At 35.1% G+C, this 17,237-nt stretch overlaps 1 protein-coding gene across 3 annotated transcripts; it reads right to left on the bottom strand.

Moving 5' to 3' along the window:
• Positions 1-698: 698 nt before the first annotated feature.
• hdgfl3 (HDGF like 3) lies at positions 699-14,305 on the bottom strand. Of its 3 annotated transcripts, none has more exons than XM_088084375.1 (6): positions 13,939-14,305; positions 11,647-11,723; positions 9,824-9,962; positions 8,408-8,569; positions 4,871-5,003; positions 699-4,052 (listed from the first exon to the last, which is right to left on the bottom strand). In XM_088084375.1, exons 1-6 carry the CDS (start codon positions 14,020-14,022, stop codon positions 3,970-3,972), a joined length of 678 nt encoding a protein of 225 aa, XP_087940501.1. In that variant the 5' UTR covers positions 14,023-14,305; the 3' UTR covers positions 699-3,969. The 3 variants fall into 3 exon arrangements, with proteins under 3 accessions (XP_087940501.1, XP_042345544.1, XP_042345536.1); XM_042489610.2 differs by having other exon boundaries at positions 4,866-5,000; positions 13,939-14,302; XM_042489602.2 differs by having other exon boundaries at positions 4,866-5,003; positions 13,939-14,298.
• Between the last annotated feature and the right edge of the window lie 2,932 nt (positions 14,306-17,237).

Here is a 17,237-nt window from a genome sequence, read left to right as displayed (position 1 = left end):
ATGTCCAACAGCCCACTCCTGTGCACGGCTATGATACATTTACATGATATTTACATGGTTTGGTCTACAAATTATATACACCAAGATGACAAGGAATTTGTTACCACCTAATAGCTGCTGAAAGTACTACACCATGTGAAATCATGAACAACCACTTTAGTTGGTGTCCCATAAGAACCCCAAAATCCATAGGGGTGCAAGGGCCCTTTCATCTCTGCTTGCAGCTTTCATTTATTTCTTTTCCTACCTTGTTAAATTTCAATAATGGCCAAAGACAAAAAAGGAAGAAATTACACAGTAGCCAATTAAACAGTTACTGTGTATGTGTATCCTAATGTATAAAGTGTGCTGTAATGACTAATACACAGCGTGCAGTATCACTGATCTGCAGTACATCAATTTATGATATTACTTTCTTTCTATAGTAATATTCATGTTCAGGGGAAATTGTTGTATTATGTGGTAAAAAGTGGAGGCATGTTTAGTAATGGCTCAAATCACATTAGCCAAAATGCATCTGAGACCAACAGCTGATTTAATTAAGGTACAGCAAAATCAATCCTGTGGCACCGCCCTCAGCAAAAAATATGTCATTTTTGTCCCATCATTGCTCCAGATCTTAAAATGTAAACGTGTCCATTTTTCACACATGCATCACTGTTGTTTTGTGGAGTGTAATGAGCATTACAGCTTCATGATGCATTCCAATGAGTTTATTTTGTAAAAGTCTCGTCCATAAACAGCAAAAACAGTTTACAGTAAATTACAAACCTTGAAAATGCAAAACATGTTCCAAATACAAGCATAACAAAGATATGACGGGAAAAAAAGCATGAGTTTACATACAGAAGGTGTCTTAATTATCTATCATCAAAAAATAAATATGTCTATATCTCATGACAACAACAATAGAAGCAAAGTAAAGGCAACTTGCACAGAGTTAAAAGACGGTGTCATCTTTACTGCAATCAATTGAAAGTAAACTCTCACAGGAACTATGGCAAGTTTGGGAATTTGAAAATGCATTATCACACTGTATGTTGTTCACAAGATGAAAACCGTTTTCTTTCAGTTTCCCTCGAAAGTTAATGCTCAGTTTACTGTCAGACGCTGAGACAAGGCAACAGATAAAAGTGGATTCTTTTGTCCTCCAAGTCCATCGCATACCCACAAATATCAGCTTTTAAACTAAGAACAAACGGACACGTTCATATAAGAATGATCTGGAGTACAACAGTAGAGCATGCCACTATAAAAAGCTTTGAAATATACAGTGATCTATTTCACAGATACACAGAAGAACAGATGTATCACTTTTCCATAAAAAGATGAGCTGTTACCTAGAGCAGTCCGAGTAGAATAGTGGTCCTATATTCTACAACAAAAGTAAAATATACAGATATAGTTCATTTCGGGTTACAATGTGTAACCCAGTTGTGCACAACACTTCATACATTTATCTATGTATTTCCATTCGTCTTTTTCTGGTTACATAAAAGAGTAACATATATGGTGATGGATAATGTTTGACTGGTTATTCCATAAGTCCCTCCCGTAATTGTCCTGGTTAAAAAAAAGTTTAAAAAAAAAAAAAAAAAAGCTATTTCAAGCTACAACTAGTGATCAGTACACTGCAATACCCAACATATATCATAGATGGTAGGAGAGTATATATATATATGGAGGTCTTATCAAATGTGTTTGTACACAGTGACGGGTGATCATGAGTGACACAATACAGATAGGTATGTGCGGGCCAGTATAAATACTGATTGATGGTTATCTACACTATGTGTGACGATGAAGAAATGGGACGAGCCACGCCGACTTGCAGTTTCATCTGGTCTGAACGTGACATGGAGTGACATAATTGTATTATATCATGTCACAAATGAAGTAGAGATGCACCGATACTGTATTTTTACTGCGAAAGATTTCACAGACTAGTAGAAAAATTACCTTCTGAGCACATACTATGTCACTTTTCAACAATACTTAAAGAGGCAGTAAGTAATCTGCTGTATTTAAGAGAGTGACAAGTTGGATGGATATTACTAACTCTTCAAATTAGAAAAACGATTGGCTATTTATTATCTTAGAACGTAAACTGTAGCCTTTACACTCTGGTGTTCATGCTGTTTTCCCTTGTATGTTCAGTTATTTATATGCCATTTTCCTTTGAATCACCACATTATTAGCTTAGCTAGGCCTGAAGAAGATGAGTTACAACACAAAGTATGCTTGTATCGTGGTTAATATGGTATCTAATTAATTAGCGCTTCTACCAGTTAGGTTCAGGAAAAGAATCACACTTGGGTGTTGTCATGTAAAGTACAATGTAAAGTTACATACTTAACATTAAGTTACATAGGTTAGATTAAGGAAAACAGTCACGGTTGTGCATCATTATGTTACTTTTGTTGAGTTTTGTAAAGTTACGTTGGTTAGGAAAGTTAAGTTGCTTACGTTGAGTTTAGAAAAGTATAGTTTTGTGGGTTAGATTTAGGAAAAGAAATTGGTTGTGCGTCCTCACGTCATGAACTGTGTAACTTTGTATGTAACTAAAGTTACATATTTAACTTAAAGTTACATAGGAAAGGTTTAGGAAAAGAATCATGTTTAGGCATTGTCCTGTAACTTAAAGCAAAGTTACATAAAGATGTAGGTTACAATAACTCAATCTTTACTTTAAAATGGGACACAAACAGCAGTCTCCTAGGGGAAAGTCCTTGTCATGTCATTCTTACATGGACTTTTGGTTTTTATTTGACTTCCTTCCCTACTCTCGTCATCCAATCCATTATATGGTCCCAGCCTTCATGATTATAAGAGTTATATAAAACTGGACAATTTTCTGCTGTGTTTTTCAGTGAAGCAACAGCTTTAGTTCTTCTCTTGCAGTCATTAAAAGGGCAAAGGGAGCCGCCCACACCTCCCACTGATTGCGTAACAAATAAAAGTCATTTAACTGGTTATGAAAGGGGTTCACTTACAATTTCAAACATTTCTATTCTGATTGGGCTTTTAGTCTGATGCTTGTAGAAAAAAGGCTCCATATTAACACAGCTAATATTATCAAACGCCAACTGTTGCCAGAAGAACATGATAAAAGTACTTAATGCCCCTTTAAATATCCTAAACTTATTTATTTAACAATATAAACTTTTAAGCATCCAGAGTCACCGGCTAAAAGAAATTTAAAATCATAACCTGTATATTTTGGAGAGTTCAACATTACAAAGGCTTTGATTTCTTACGTGGCCTTTGGCAATAAGTTGCAGTGCTTAAATAACTGATTTTACATAATGCCCAGTTAACCCTTCGACACCTGAGCAAATTGACTCGAATTCTTTCAAAAACAGAAGGCAGAAGTTACAAGTTATGAGAAATATTACCTGAAGAAAAAAAGAGAGAAAAGAAAAAAAATGGCAAAAAACAAACAAACAAAAATAAAATAAAATATTATTATTAATAATAAAAACAATAACATTAATAAATGCAAATAAAAAAAGTACAAATATAATTGATACAGTTTTCAGGACATTCTCCTGGGTTTTATTTATTTTTTTAGAAAATACTATTAACTTTGAATAACTTCTCTGTCTCGCTTTTAGTTTCAAAACTTATTTTCAGGTCATTTTTGTGTCTCTTTTTCCTAATTTCTTGCAGCTTGTAGGACATCTCTTGCCAGGTGTCTGATTTCCTTTTTAGCTGTGTTTTCAAAAGAAATCAAACCAAATTTCTCAGGTCTCAAAGGTTTAAATGCACGTGAAAGACGTCTGAACGCAGGAAGAAGAGAACTGATGTCATTCCAGGTTTTCAAGGGTTAAACACTGGCATCCATGTGACAACTGGTACCAGTATCAGTATGGGTGCATCTTTCGTACAAACACACACTGGAGTCCAACGGAGGGTGGAGGTGAGGATGGCAGCCAGCAGATGGTGCTGATGAGAAATCATGTTGTAGGTTCACTTTTCCATCATCACAGCTACAAAGAACGATTTCCTCCTCGTGCTTTCTTCACTTAATGTTCCTCTATGAGCAGCTGGTTCTGGGGGACACAGAAATAAAGAAACATGTGTTTTATTGGCATTATTGTTGTGCTCCCTCTGACTTTTGCAGTGAGGAGGGAGCACATCTTTGAATGTGTGACTGTTAAAAATATGTTATTTTCAGACACAAAGTAACTTTTACAAAATATATGGAATATTAAATAATTTCAGGTCAAAAAAATGAGAAAACCTCCCAAAACTGAGATTTAAAGCCAAGGATTAACCCTTTGAAACCTGAGTTGACATCAGCTTACTTGTGCTGTGGTCAGACGCCTCTCACAAGCTATTTGACCCTTTGAAACCCAAACAAATGATGTTTGATTTCTTGCCATAACATGAGAGGAAAAATGGAATGAACAACTTGGCAAGAAATGTCCCACAAATTTCAAGAAATTAGTATAATGTAACAAGAAAATTATCCCAAACAATAGATTAAAAAAATAATAAAACTTCATTTTATATATATAAGAATTAAAAACAGTTTTCTAGACATTTTTCCAGAGTTTTTTGATAATATCTAATACCTACCGGCTAATGTTTAAGTCATTTTCAAGCTCAAGGTCTCAAGGTCAACTTTTACTATTTTTCTTTTTTTTTCTTCTTTTTTTTACAATTTGTGGGACATCTCTTGCAAAGATGCTCATTGCACCCCCCCCGTTTTGAAAAGAAATAAAATCAAATTTCTCAAGTTTAAAGGTTAAAATGCTCGTTAAGTGCAACTGAACAAAGCACAAGACAGCTGAAGTTGTTTGAGGTGTTAAGCACTGATGAACGATTAGAGTCCTAAATACGTAGGTGTTTATGATTCCCACCTTACTGTCGGTGGTATTTTGGATGATGTCGTTGTCGGGGTCTCCTCCCTCCGAGCCGCTCTTCTGGTCGTCATCTTTCCCGTCCTTCTCCAGGTCGTCCTCTCCAGATGAGATCCTCGACAGCTTGGAGGATTTCTGCTGCAGACACACAGATCAGGATGCAGAAGAATGTCGGAGAGTTTTAATCTTTTACAGACACAAAATGTGAGAAGCAGCACATCACAGAAGCAGTTAGAGGAGGACAATAACCAAATGATTTTACTGCACTTTACTACTCGAAAATACTACGTTACTACTCGAAAATACTACTCAAAATCAGACTGTGAAAAATATTACACATTAATATGATTTTCTACTGTGCATGTATTTTCTTCAAAAAAAAGTCATCAGGTGGGAAACCCATTCAAAAATTTTTGAATGGGTTTCAATGACACATTTATCTGCACTTAACAGTATAAATGTAATAATTATGTTCATACAATTATGTGTGTTTTTGACTTATTGTAGGAGTTGAGCTGGGATTTAAAAGATTAAACAAAAATACACCATGCTGCCAAAATGTATGCCATATGTATGAACGCAGCCAAAATTATTAAAAAAATGAAGAATGAAAAGCACGTAAAATGCGTCAAACAGTCTCTAAAGTTTACAGTCCTGAAGACACGACAGTGACATGCTGAAAAATCCACAGCTGAAAGCTGTCCTTGAAGGATTGCTGTCAGAGGAAGGTTTTTGTGAATGCTCACTTGTCTTTGACATATTTCACTTCTCTTTTAAGCTAAAAATTGCGAGATGTGATTGAAAGCTCCAGAAAAAGCTTGTCAGGGAACCTTGAGTAAAGCTTGCCCCAATACAAAATACAAATTCAAATATATTCATTCAGATTGGCTTAATTTCTTTCAACAACACGAGGCCATTAACAATGAAAGAAGAAATTACAAGAAAAATACAAGAAAATTAACCTCACAATTTGTGAAAAAAGAAAAAGAAACAAAAAAGGCCTAAAATAAAAAAAGATACAAGTGTAACTTTTTAGAAATACTTTTCTGAATCTACTAATTTCTTTCAATTTGTGAAACATTTTTCCCCAAGTGGCTCATTGCCTTTTTCCCATGTTTTTGAAAGAAATCACACCAATTTGCTCACTTTTCAAAAGTTAAACACATGTGAAAGGCATCTAAAAAGCAGCACAAGAAAAGTGATGTCGCTCCAGGTTTCAAAGAGTTAATTATATTTTATCTGTGTGCATGTGAAATCTAAAAAAATGATACGGTCAGTATTTATTTACATGGTCACAAATACAGAAATGCATCAGTGTTAGCAGCTTACAACAACTCACAGGACCCGAAATGCTCTGAGAGCTCCAATTTGAAATGTATGATTTCACAATTGGTCAGTGTGTGTGTGTGTGTGTAATTTTTTTAATTCTAGTTTTGTATTTTTAAAATGACTGCTAATAAAGGTTCCCACTTGGATAGTAAAGAATTATAGTCCCCTATTATTGATGTTCACGTGTATGTGTGTGTGTGTGTGTGTGTGTGTGTGTGAGTGAGAGGGGGTGGGGTTGAAAACTACCAAAAAATTGCGCCCCCTTTCCCCACCCCACAAAATAAGAGAACACATTTAATCTTTTCCTTGCTGAGGAGATTCCAGTTCCTTCGTGTACCTCTTACACACACACACACACACACACACACACACACACACACACACACACACACACACACACACACACACACACTTGCAGTATTTCAATGATGTGACAGGACACACACACACACACACACACACACACACACACACACATCAGCAAACCGCTCCACAACGGTGCCACATTCCTTCGGATGCACCACATGTGCTGTGCGTAATGGAGCCCAGTCGCTAGGCAACAGCGGTTGCTAAGTGAGGAGCAGGATGCATGTGACTTTTGCAGCCTGCTTCCATTTACAGCAGCGATGGCTCACACTAATACAGTTTCACACTGTGGCAGCGCTCTGCAGCACTCCATCCCCTCAAACCTCCAGGCCCCTTTTTTTTTTTTTTTTTTTCCAAAATAAAGGCAAGGTCAAACACAAGAGAACGGAGTAACGAATACAGAGATCATCAGGAACAGAGACTGTTAACATATTTGGATGCATGAAATGTGGAAAAATGATTCACAGTCAAGCTATAGTCTAAATTTCAGCACAAAAAATTTAAATAAATTGGATCATTTGCTCCATTTTTTCTTATATCCTCAACTGTGAGACTCCAACCTCTTTACCACCAAAACTGCATCCGTAAACAGCAAAGTATCCTGATACACCAAAGAACTATTCAGAGGTTTTATATGCCCCAAATATGCATCAGATATATGTTGGAGAATTTACTTTTCTTATGGTCTACTAACATTAATTGGCTTGTAATATAGGAAGAGGGCAGTAAGTAAAATAAATGACCCAAGTTTTAGCAAGAAATTTGTGAAAAATTTAAAAAAGAAAAGAAATATGAGAAAATTACAAAAAATAAGTAAAATAATAATAATAATAATAATATTTTTTTAAAAGTAGAAATGACCTAAAAAAATATAATTATAATAATTTTAAATATGTAATTATGATCATCATATTTATAGTTTTTCCTAAGCTTTTTTCTTCATCTCTAGCTTAAAAAAAAGTTCTGTGTATCAACAAGTTTAAGATATACTGAATAAGCCCTCTAACTCTTTACCCTTACACTTACATCGCTCTGTGCATGAAATGAGCTTTAAAAAATATCATGCATTAATATTATTTTCTATTTTTATTTAGTTAATTTTAACCAACACCAGTCCTTATCATAATATCAAATATTCATTTTTATATATATATATATATATATATATATATATATATATATATATATATATTTTTTTAATCTTTTTTATTTTAAGTTGTATTTATTCATATTATCTATTTTGAATGTATATGTATATATATATATATATATATATATATATATATATATATATATATATATATATATAAATTATTTGATTTATTTTTAATTTTTTTTAAATATATATTTTTTTTTTATTTTTTTTTCCTGTTTAAAAAGAAAAAATAAAGACAAACAAAAATTAGATGAATTGCTGGTTGAAAGCACTTTCAATCACACCAAAAGTGTACTATATCAGCTAAGTTTCTGTAATCAAAGGCATAAAACTGGCAATATCATAAATGTATGGAATCCCCTAAAAATAAAAAAAAAACCAACATTTTTTTAAAAAGGCCGAATATATTTCTGTCCACTCTGAACTGTCTCAGTTTGTGCATGAAATATAAATACTGCAAACCTTTCTCATAAAATATCATCCGTGTTCCCTGTCAGTTATTGCTCCTAAATATCTGTAATCATCTACAACTTCAACACCTTCGCCATCGATCGTCATTTGTTGGTGGGTGTTGTTACTCATATTTTGTTTTGAAGAAAACTGGACGTACACTAAAAAACTGATCTGCCCTCCTCTGCATCGTGACCTCATTGATCCCGTATTCGTGGGTTAACCGGCAGAGGTAAAGTACCTTGGAGGCGGCCGTCTTTTTCCGTTTGGATCCGGTCTTGTCTCCCTTCAGCTTCTCCTTGTCGTCTTCCTCCTCCACAGAGTCGCCCTCCTCGCCCTCACTGCTGCCATCAGCAGCGTTTCCGCCCTCTTCTGTTTCTGATGAACTCTGTTGCTGGATGGCCTGTGAACAAAACATGACAAACCTTTACTTATTTATTCATTTTTGCAAAACCATCAGACACTGTAACCCTCTAAACCTGGAGTGACGCCAGTTTTCTTGTGCTGCTTTCAGACGCTTTCATAAGTATTTAACCCTTTGAACCCTGAGCACATTGGTGCGATTTCTTTCAGAAACACGGGGAAACAGGCAATGAGCGACATGGAACAAAATGTCCCATAAATTGCAAGAAATTAGTAGATTTAGAAAATTATTTTTAAAAAACATGGGAGAAACGTCTAGGGATTTCTTATTATCATAATTACACACTTCACCCTTAGAAACCTGAGCAAATTGGCCTGATTTCTTTTTAAAAAATGGGCAATAAGCAACTTGAGAATAAATTACATGAAATTTAGCAAGAAATTAGGAAAAAAGTGCAAGATTTATTAATTATTTTCTGGAAATTAGGAAAAGACAAGGGGAAAAGACCAAAGAATAATAAACAAAGAAACAAATAGGAACTTGAAAAATAAAAATAAAAAACTTTTAAAAAGAGTTTTAAAAAAATAATAAATACATCGTAATATTAATATTAATACTACTACTACTAATACTAATAATAATAATGATAATTTTCCCTTGCTTATTTTTAAGTAGTTTTCTTATGACCTCCCCTCTTTTTTAAATCTATTTCTTGGGTAATTTTCTTGTTACATTATACTAATTTCTTGCAGTTTGCTGGACATTTTTTGCTACGTTGCTCATTGCCTTTTTTCTCATAATTTTCAAACAAAATCAAACCGATTTGGTCAAAGTTCAAAGGTCTAAAAACCTGTGAAAGGCCTCTGATTGCAGCTCAAGAAAGTGAAGCTGACGCAGGTTCTAAAGGGTTAACAATTATCTTAAACATTAATAACTTTTAAGAGCTTTTCCGGGTCATTTTTTGCTTTTTTTGTTTACTTTTTTTTTGCACATTTCTGGGTCACTTTTTCTTTCATTGCCTTATTCTCATGTTTTTGACACAAATCAAGGCGATTTCCTCGAGTTTCAAAGGATCACATTTACAAACGTGACATTGCAAGTTAAGACAAACGAATCTTTCCCGCTCAAACACGATCTGTTTGAACAGACCTTTCATTTGTGCCTTACACGTTTTGGCGAGGAAACAATGTGTCTTTGTTTGAGCATCGAGCCTGTCCGGTGTCTCTGCTTCCCCGCATGTTTCCTCCCACTGTCTCCTCTGTGGACCACAGACACAAGAGACGGCCGACTGACCTGATAGCCTGTGAACTTCACTCCGGGGTTGTTCTCGATCTCCCACAGGCCCTCGTTGAAGCCTTTCCTCTTGTTGGACTTGCCAAATTTGTCTTTATACTCCTTGTAGGGCAGAAGATCCTTCGGGCCCAAGAACGCACTGAAGAAGGAGGAAGAGATATTTATCGCAGCTATTACTAAAACAGTCTGGGAAACCACGTGATATTTCAGGGGTTAAAATTAGCAGGAGACACAAAATAATTAGACCTTCATCTACGAAAGTTTTCATTTTAGCTGCAGAGCAACTGTAAACCAAAATACTGAATAATTACGTCCAAACTTTTATTAGATGACAGTTTAGAGGGTTTGCTTTTACAAAAGACTGTTTTTCTAAGATTAGGGATATTTTAGGTCATACATTTGCTGACGTAAACCAGAGAACTTTTTTAACTTTTTACTATATTTCATAAAGTCAAAACTCTCTATGAACCACTGAGTTTCGGCGGTACATAAAGTTTATCAGATATGTGGTGAGATATGATGGTAAACACACTTAGTCCTATAACTGATGACAGCGGAGCAAACTCCAGTCTCTGAGATCTAGATCGACATCTCTTCTCTGCTGCTCTCAGATGCATTTCACAAGTATTTAACCCTATGAAAACTGAGCAAAACAGTGGTTAAAAAAACATGGTAAAAACAAAACAAAAAAGCAATGAGCCATTTGGTAAAAGAAAAGTTCCACAAATTGTACAAAACTTGAACATTTTTACAAAAATCAAAAAATAGGGAAAATGTCTATGAAAAAAAGAAAAAAAGCTAAAAAAGAAAAAAAAGCTTGGTTAAATGATTATATCAGTGACTATATTTATAATTACCGTAATTCCCAAATTTTTGAGCCCCCCCTTTTTTTAGGTAATTTCCTTGTTGTAACTTTATTTCCATTTTTCAGGTAATTTTCTTGATACTCTGTGTAAACAATATCATCAGTATTTTTAAAAGTATTTTATAAAGTCCAGACCATGTAAGGATTTGTGTGTTTGAGTGTGTGTGTGTGTGTGTGTGTGTGTGTCTGTGTGTGTGTGTGGGGAGGCTCTGGCCTTCACTTGCAAAACGTCACTCAAACTGACATTTAATGACCAAGAAGAGATTTAAAATTACCACAAAGAGCAAAGAGATGCAAAGGAACTGCAAACACACACACAAAAGAAAAAAACTACAAAAAGCATGAAACAACTCACAATAGACACAAAAAAGAAGCTACATTACCTCAAAAAAACAAAAAGCTATATCAAAGAGACTAAAAAAGGGGCAAAACAACCACAAAGAGACATAAATTACCTCAAAGCCACAAAGAATTACCTGAGTGAGAAATGCATTACCACTACAAAGTGATGCAAAATGAGGCTAAACAACCACGAAATGTAAGTCTCGCTCCTGTGTAGGAAAGTTTCCTGCACGCTGAGTCCAGGTACGTCCCACACAGCCAAACAATCAGAAAATAAGAAAATACAGGCAGTCTCTGCGGATAAATACACCGCCACACACCGAGAGTGGGTCATAAGTAATACTGAGAGGGACTGCTTTTTTATGAGTCTATGCAATGTTTCGTTTTTTGTTTTTCCTGCGCAGTACTGCCTTTGCAGGGACATCAAACATTTTCAAACATAAATATACAAAAACTTCATGTGGCAGCAATTTCATCATCTAACAGAGTCCCGCTGTGGTGCAACAGCATAAAAACTCCATAACATCCACATGAATATGAGCATCGCGGCTGCTTTATTTGGAAATAACATAATTTTAAGAGTAATTCTGCACATCTATGAAAAAAAGGTGCCTACGTTTCATGAGTCCCAAAGAAGAAGATGGGGTACTTGTTGGCGGGCGGCTTGACAGCTCCCTCTGGAAGCTCATCAATCTGAAGGACAGGGAGAGAGACTTGAGTATTTATTAAACTCCTCTTTTATGCATCAATATTATCAGTTATACATAAACAATAAAGTGGTGAAACTGCTGTAAACTTTTGCACGGTCAATATTTTTGCACTTCTTTTGAGCTAAACAGTACAGCTCTCATTTTAAAACAGACATATTCGACACGTTATCATATTTTTTTCCTATTTTAATTGCATTTATTCCCGTTTTTCATTTGTGTTCCTTGACTTTTGCAGTACTTGCTTGTATTTTTCATATTTGTCTTGTTATACTTTTTAAAATCTTTTTTTATTGGGGTTATCAATTCATCAAAACATTACAAACAAGTGAAATGGTCAGACTTAGTACAATAACAACAACACACAAAACAACAAAAACAAGAAATTCAATAAGTTAAAAAAAAAAAGTATATATATATATATATATATATATATATATATATATATATATATATATATATATATATATATATATATATATATATATATATATATTAGAAATTGGCATTCATAAATATTAGCAAAAAAATGATAGTGAGAAAAAAACACTACATTTGAGCATAAAAAACAGACATATGGACACAATTAAGAATAACCGTTAAGACAGTATAGATGTTTACTTGTCTTGTCACATGTCTTGTTAAACATAAACAAAAAAGTCTGAGAGAATGAAATATTCTTTATACTGTGACTTTTGCAAAAGGCCCTCGTCAATATGTTTTGCACATTTTTTAAGTTAAACATTACAGCTCTTATTTTAAAACAGGTATAGTGTACATATTATCATTACCTTTTTATTATTTTTATTTCATTTTTTTCCTGTTCCATATTTCTATTTCTTGACTTTTGCAGAACTTTCTTTTTTGTTGAACATGCAAAAAAAGTGTGGTGAAATGACACATAATTCCTACACTGTGAACTTTTGCACATGCTCTAATACATTTTAAATATATTTGCGCATTTTTTGAGTAAAACAGCAAAGTCAAAGTCATTTTAAACTGATATATTACACATATTACTATATTTTTTAATTTTTTTATTTCTTTTTTCCTGTTCTATATTTGTGTTTCTTGACTTTTGCAGCACTTGTTTGTATTGTTTATACTTGTCTTGCAAATAATCAGTATTTTTTCAGATTTTTATTTTCCATGTTCTATATATGTTTCTTCAATTCTCACTAAAAATAATAAAAAATAATAATAGAAAAAAACTTAAAAAAAAACTTTTCACTTTTATAGAATATATCTATTTCTTTTTATATTTGTGTTGTTATACAAAAACAAAAAAGGTGGTGAAATTGCACATATTCTCTATCCTGTAAAGTTTTGCACATGCCCTGCTCAATATCATTTGTACATTTTTTTGAGGAAAACACACAGCTCTCATTTTAAAACAGATATATTGGACTTTTTCCCACCATATTTTTTCTCTGTTCTGCATTTACCTTTCCTCATGCATTGTTTGCTTTTATTTTTATTTCCTCTTATTTCTTCTTTTTTTTTTTTTGCATGCACAAAACACTAGGGCAAATCCCTCATGACAAAACCTATTTTGCATGAACCTGCTTCTAAACTGAGTCATATGTTTTGTTTAATAGTTGAGAAATGCTTGTTGCAAGAGGTTACAAATGGAGCCTTCTGCACTGTGGAGATCCCCGGTAACTCAGGGCATGACAGCCCATGTGCGCCATTGAATTTGAGGCCATTTCTGTTCACTATTAGGTGCATCATTTATTGCAAATGAGACGCGTGTATTAACAGCAGTGTTAAACAGAGGCGCTGCGGGTTACCTGAGGTCAACTACTGGCTCACTAATTCTATAGGTGAGAGCTATATGTATACATAAAAAAAACACATGTTGAACTCATTAGTGGAGAATATATATATATTTCTTTAAAATTGCTACAACTACAGCAAGAGGTGAATGAAACAGGAAACGTAGTGAGAAAATGGAGGCGAATAAATGTTGCGTTTTTTCATATTTTTAAAATGTAACATTGTTAACTCGACTAAGCGGGAAACAAAGGGAGGTTTTTGGAGGTTTTGGTGGCTATAAAGAGAATTACGCAGACTAAATGTGGCTGTGCAGTGAGCTCCAGCCGAGCTCCGGGCTCAGTAGCATCCCTCCAGCGAAGCAGCGGCTGTATTGTGTAAATGAACCCCGCCTCCCTGCGCTCCCAGCCCGGCCGCATCAGACTCACCCTCGCCGGCCAGTGCGGGTATCCCTTCATCTTAGCGAAAACCAAATCTCCTGCCTTGTACTCCCGCGGCCGTGGTCGAGCCATGTCGCTGGATGAACACGGAGCTCTGAGGTGACTTTATAATCCTGTGCGGTTCTCCCCGGGGCCCTCAACGCAGGGCTAAATTATCGACCATCAATGTTTTTATATCAAGACTGCAGTTTACACGGAAATAAATAATTAAAAAACGCGGAAAACGGGGCCTGGGAGAGGGCTATCCTCTTACGCACAAATTCAGGTGTAAGCGGAACCGAGAATGGCCTAAGTTGGAGCAGGGTACCTGTGAGAAACGCAAAGTGTGCCAGAATAGGACACATCAAACTTCCGGTCATCGAAATAAAAGCAACACTGACGCACGTGCTTTTTTAATCATGTTTTTCACCAGCATTCACGTCAAAAGTGCCGCTCTGAACCTGTTTTTTTTTACTTCAAGAATGAAAACATGAACATGTGCTGTCTCAGTGATGGAAAGTGATTTGGCTACATTTATTCAAGTACTATTTTTAAGTACTTGAGTACCGTAAAACTTTAATTAACCTCTATGGCCCGCTTTGATATTGCACACACTCACACAAAATGCACTTTTCAAAACCAAGCTTTAAAATATTATAAATTAATACGATTTTCTACTTTATTTGAATTATTATTTTTTTAAACCAACAACAGTCCTAATAATAAATATCAAATATTAATTATTTTTCAGAATTTTAACTCTTTAAATGTCAGGTTTTTGTACATTATTATTTTTTGTGCAGTGTCAAATACTCACTCAAACCCTTCTGCACACAAAATGCACTTACCAAATTCAGGCTATAAAAATATTATACATTAATATGATTTTCTACTTTCAGAGTTTAGTTTTTTAGACAACAATCATGATCATAAATATTCATGAACTTTTTAGAATTGTAACCCTTCAAATGTCAGGTTTTTGACTTGATGCCACTATGTTTTTAGATTTAAAAAATTAAAAATTAAAAATGAATATTTTTTTTGTATATGATACATACAAAGTAGATTTAAAAAAAAAAAAAATTATACATCCTGGCATATGTCAATAATTTGCAGCAACATTGACTGTGACAGTGCACCTAGTGGAAAAGCATGTATTTTCTCCATATGCCAAATATGATAAAGACAAAATGAAGTCATCGGGTGGAAAATAGTTAAAATTAGAAATTCCAAAGCAAAAGCTTTTAATGATCTCCGGGAATAATACAGTGCATGTTTTTATGCTTTGATGGCTGTGGGATCAAAAATTGGAGTTTGAATGGGTTTCAGTGGCACATTTTTTGCACTTAACAGTGTCACTGTAACACTCATGTTACCCTCTGGCTCTGGTGGACAATCCTGCAGTCAGCATGCCAGTGGCACACTTCCTCAAAACATGTGAAATCTGTGGCACTGTGTTTTTTTGTGGTAAAACATTACATTTTTGAGTGGCTTTTTATTGTGACCATAACAAGGCACACCTGTGGAGTAATGATGCTACGTAATTAGGCTCTTAATATGCCACGCCTGTCAGGTGGATAGATTTTCCTGGAAAAGGAGAATTGCTCAGTAACACCAATTTGAACGAATTTGCAGCCAAAGTTTGAGAGAAATATATTTATTTAGTGCATTAAAAAACTTTTAGATTTTTAATTTTAACATGCTAAAAATGGGAGCAAAGACAAAAGTGTTGTGTTAAAAGTTTTGCTTCTGTATGTGAATACTCCCATGATATAACAGTCTGCAAGGAGTTTATCACAGAAGTACATTTAGTGTGTACTTTCGACACTGTTAGTGTGCACAACAGTAAACTTTGTGTATTCAGACCACAGAATTAAACCTTAAATTAAGATGCTGCAGTGAGGAATTTTTCCACATGATATGTTCTGCACTCAGTACAACATAGTCACTTTCTGTTCCTGAAATCCTGAAACCACAATCACAGAACTGTTTGTGCATCTCTATAAATTCACTGACCGAGTGCACGAATCAGTCACCGCTTCTCTGTCACATTTGAGTTTCCCATCATCAAGTCACATACCTGCGGCCTGAGGTATCAATGACCTGCAGCCTCCAGAGACTGTCCACTTTATCTGTGTGAGCAGTGTCAAATCGCTTCTCAGATAAACAGTCATAAACATTGTATATCATAAAATGGATAGTTGAAGTACTTGATTATAATTGGCTGAGATTCATTCAAAGGTGTTGAAAAAATTTCTATAAACACACAGTTGTGGCCATCATTTCGTTTAAAGAAAATGCATCTCCTGCTCAAAATGCATGTCAATGACAGCAATGAATCACAAAGCCTTGCTGAAAATGTGGAATTATGAAATGCATTGCATGAAAGATGTGGAAGCTAAAATGCACTGCGCTGTGGTACAAATGCATGCAAAGCGCAAAAAAGGCATCAAAACCTTGAGACTGACAGAATCTGAAGCTAAACTCCATTGCCTAAAAAAGCTTAATGCTGAACTGTAATACTGTGAAAGGTGGAAGTAAAAATCAAGTTACTGAAAAAGCTGAAGGAAGAAATAATTTTTGCTTTATAAACCACAAAAGGGGGAAAAAAAAGTTTAATACAAGCATGAATGTCCATAAAGACGGTTTTGATATGAGAATGGTTTTTGTGGTAGAAAGTATGCAGAAGCACTCCATCTAAAAATGGAGAAGTATCATCACTTTATGACCTGTTTAAAACTTATCTGAAGGCTGTGGAGTGTTAGGGTAGAAAGAAGTGGAGGAGATAAAAGATTTGAAGATTTGTTTTTGAGAAAATCTGAAAATGCTGTACATTTTCATATTACCATCCACAGACTTTTGTTTTAAAAATTCAGCTTTGTACAGGCTCCCCTTCTCCCAAGAAACCAGCCCCTTCTCATTTCAAAGTTATCATATGCCGCCTCTTTTGCAGTTATTTCGTTGAAAGATCTGATGCCAAAAAGCCACCTTTCGTGTTCGCATGATTCGCCCCTGGACGGCGTCAGCTGACAGCACGGACAGAACCTGTCATGTTGTTATTATATGCAGGCGGACGGCTGGAAGGAACCTGCTGCGTCTGCATGATACACTGCTGGACAGCATCAGGTTGAAACGCTGCCAGTGAAGATATGCGATGTGCAAAGGCAGCTATAGGGCGGGCAGGAGGGGTCCGGTGTTCACTTCCTGTCTGAATGGGATGTTTTTATTCTAAACCTTACAATGCGCCTCCTTTCTCTAATCCTAACCATCTGTGCCAACGTGTGCATTTGTTGACATCCCAGCATTGG

The sequence above is a fragment of the Plectropomus leopardus genome, chromosome 1, assembly GCF_026936395.1.
Source record: "Plectropomus leopardus strain MGB_pleo_1.0 chromosome 1, ASM2693639v1, whole genome shotgun sequence".
Lineage (NCBI taxonomy): Eukaryota > Metazoa > Chordata > Actinopteri > Perciformes > Serranidae > Plectropomus > Plectropomus leopardus.
This window is presented reverse-complemented; position numbering and strand designations above follow the sequence as displayed.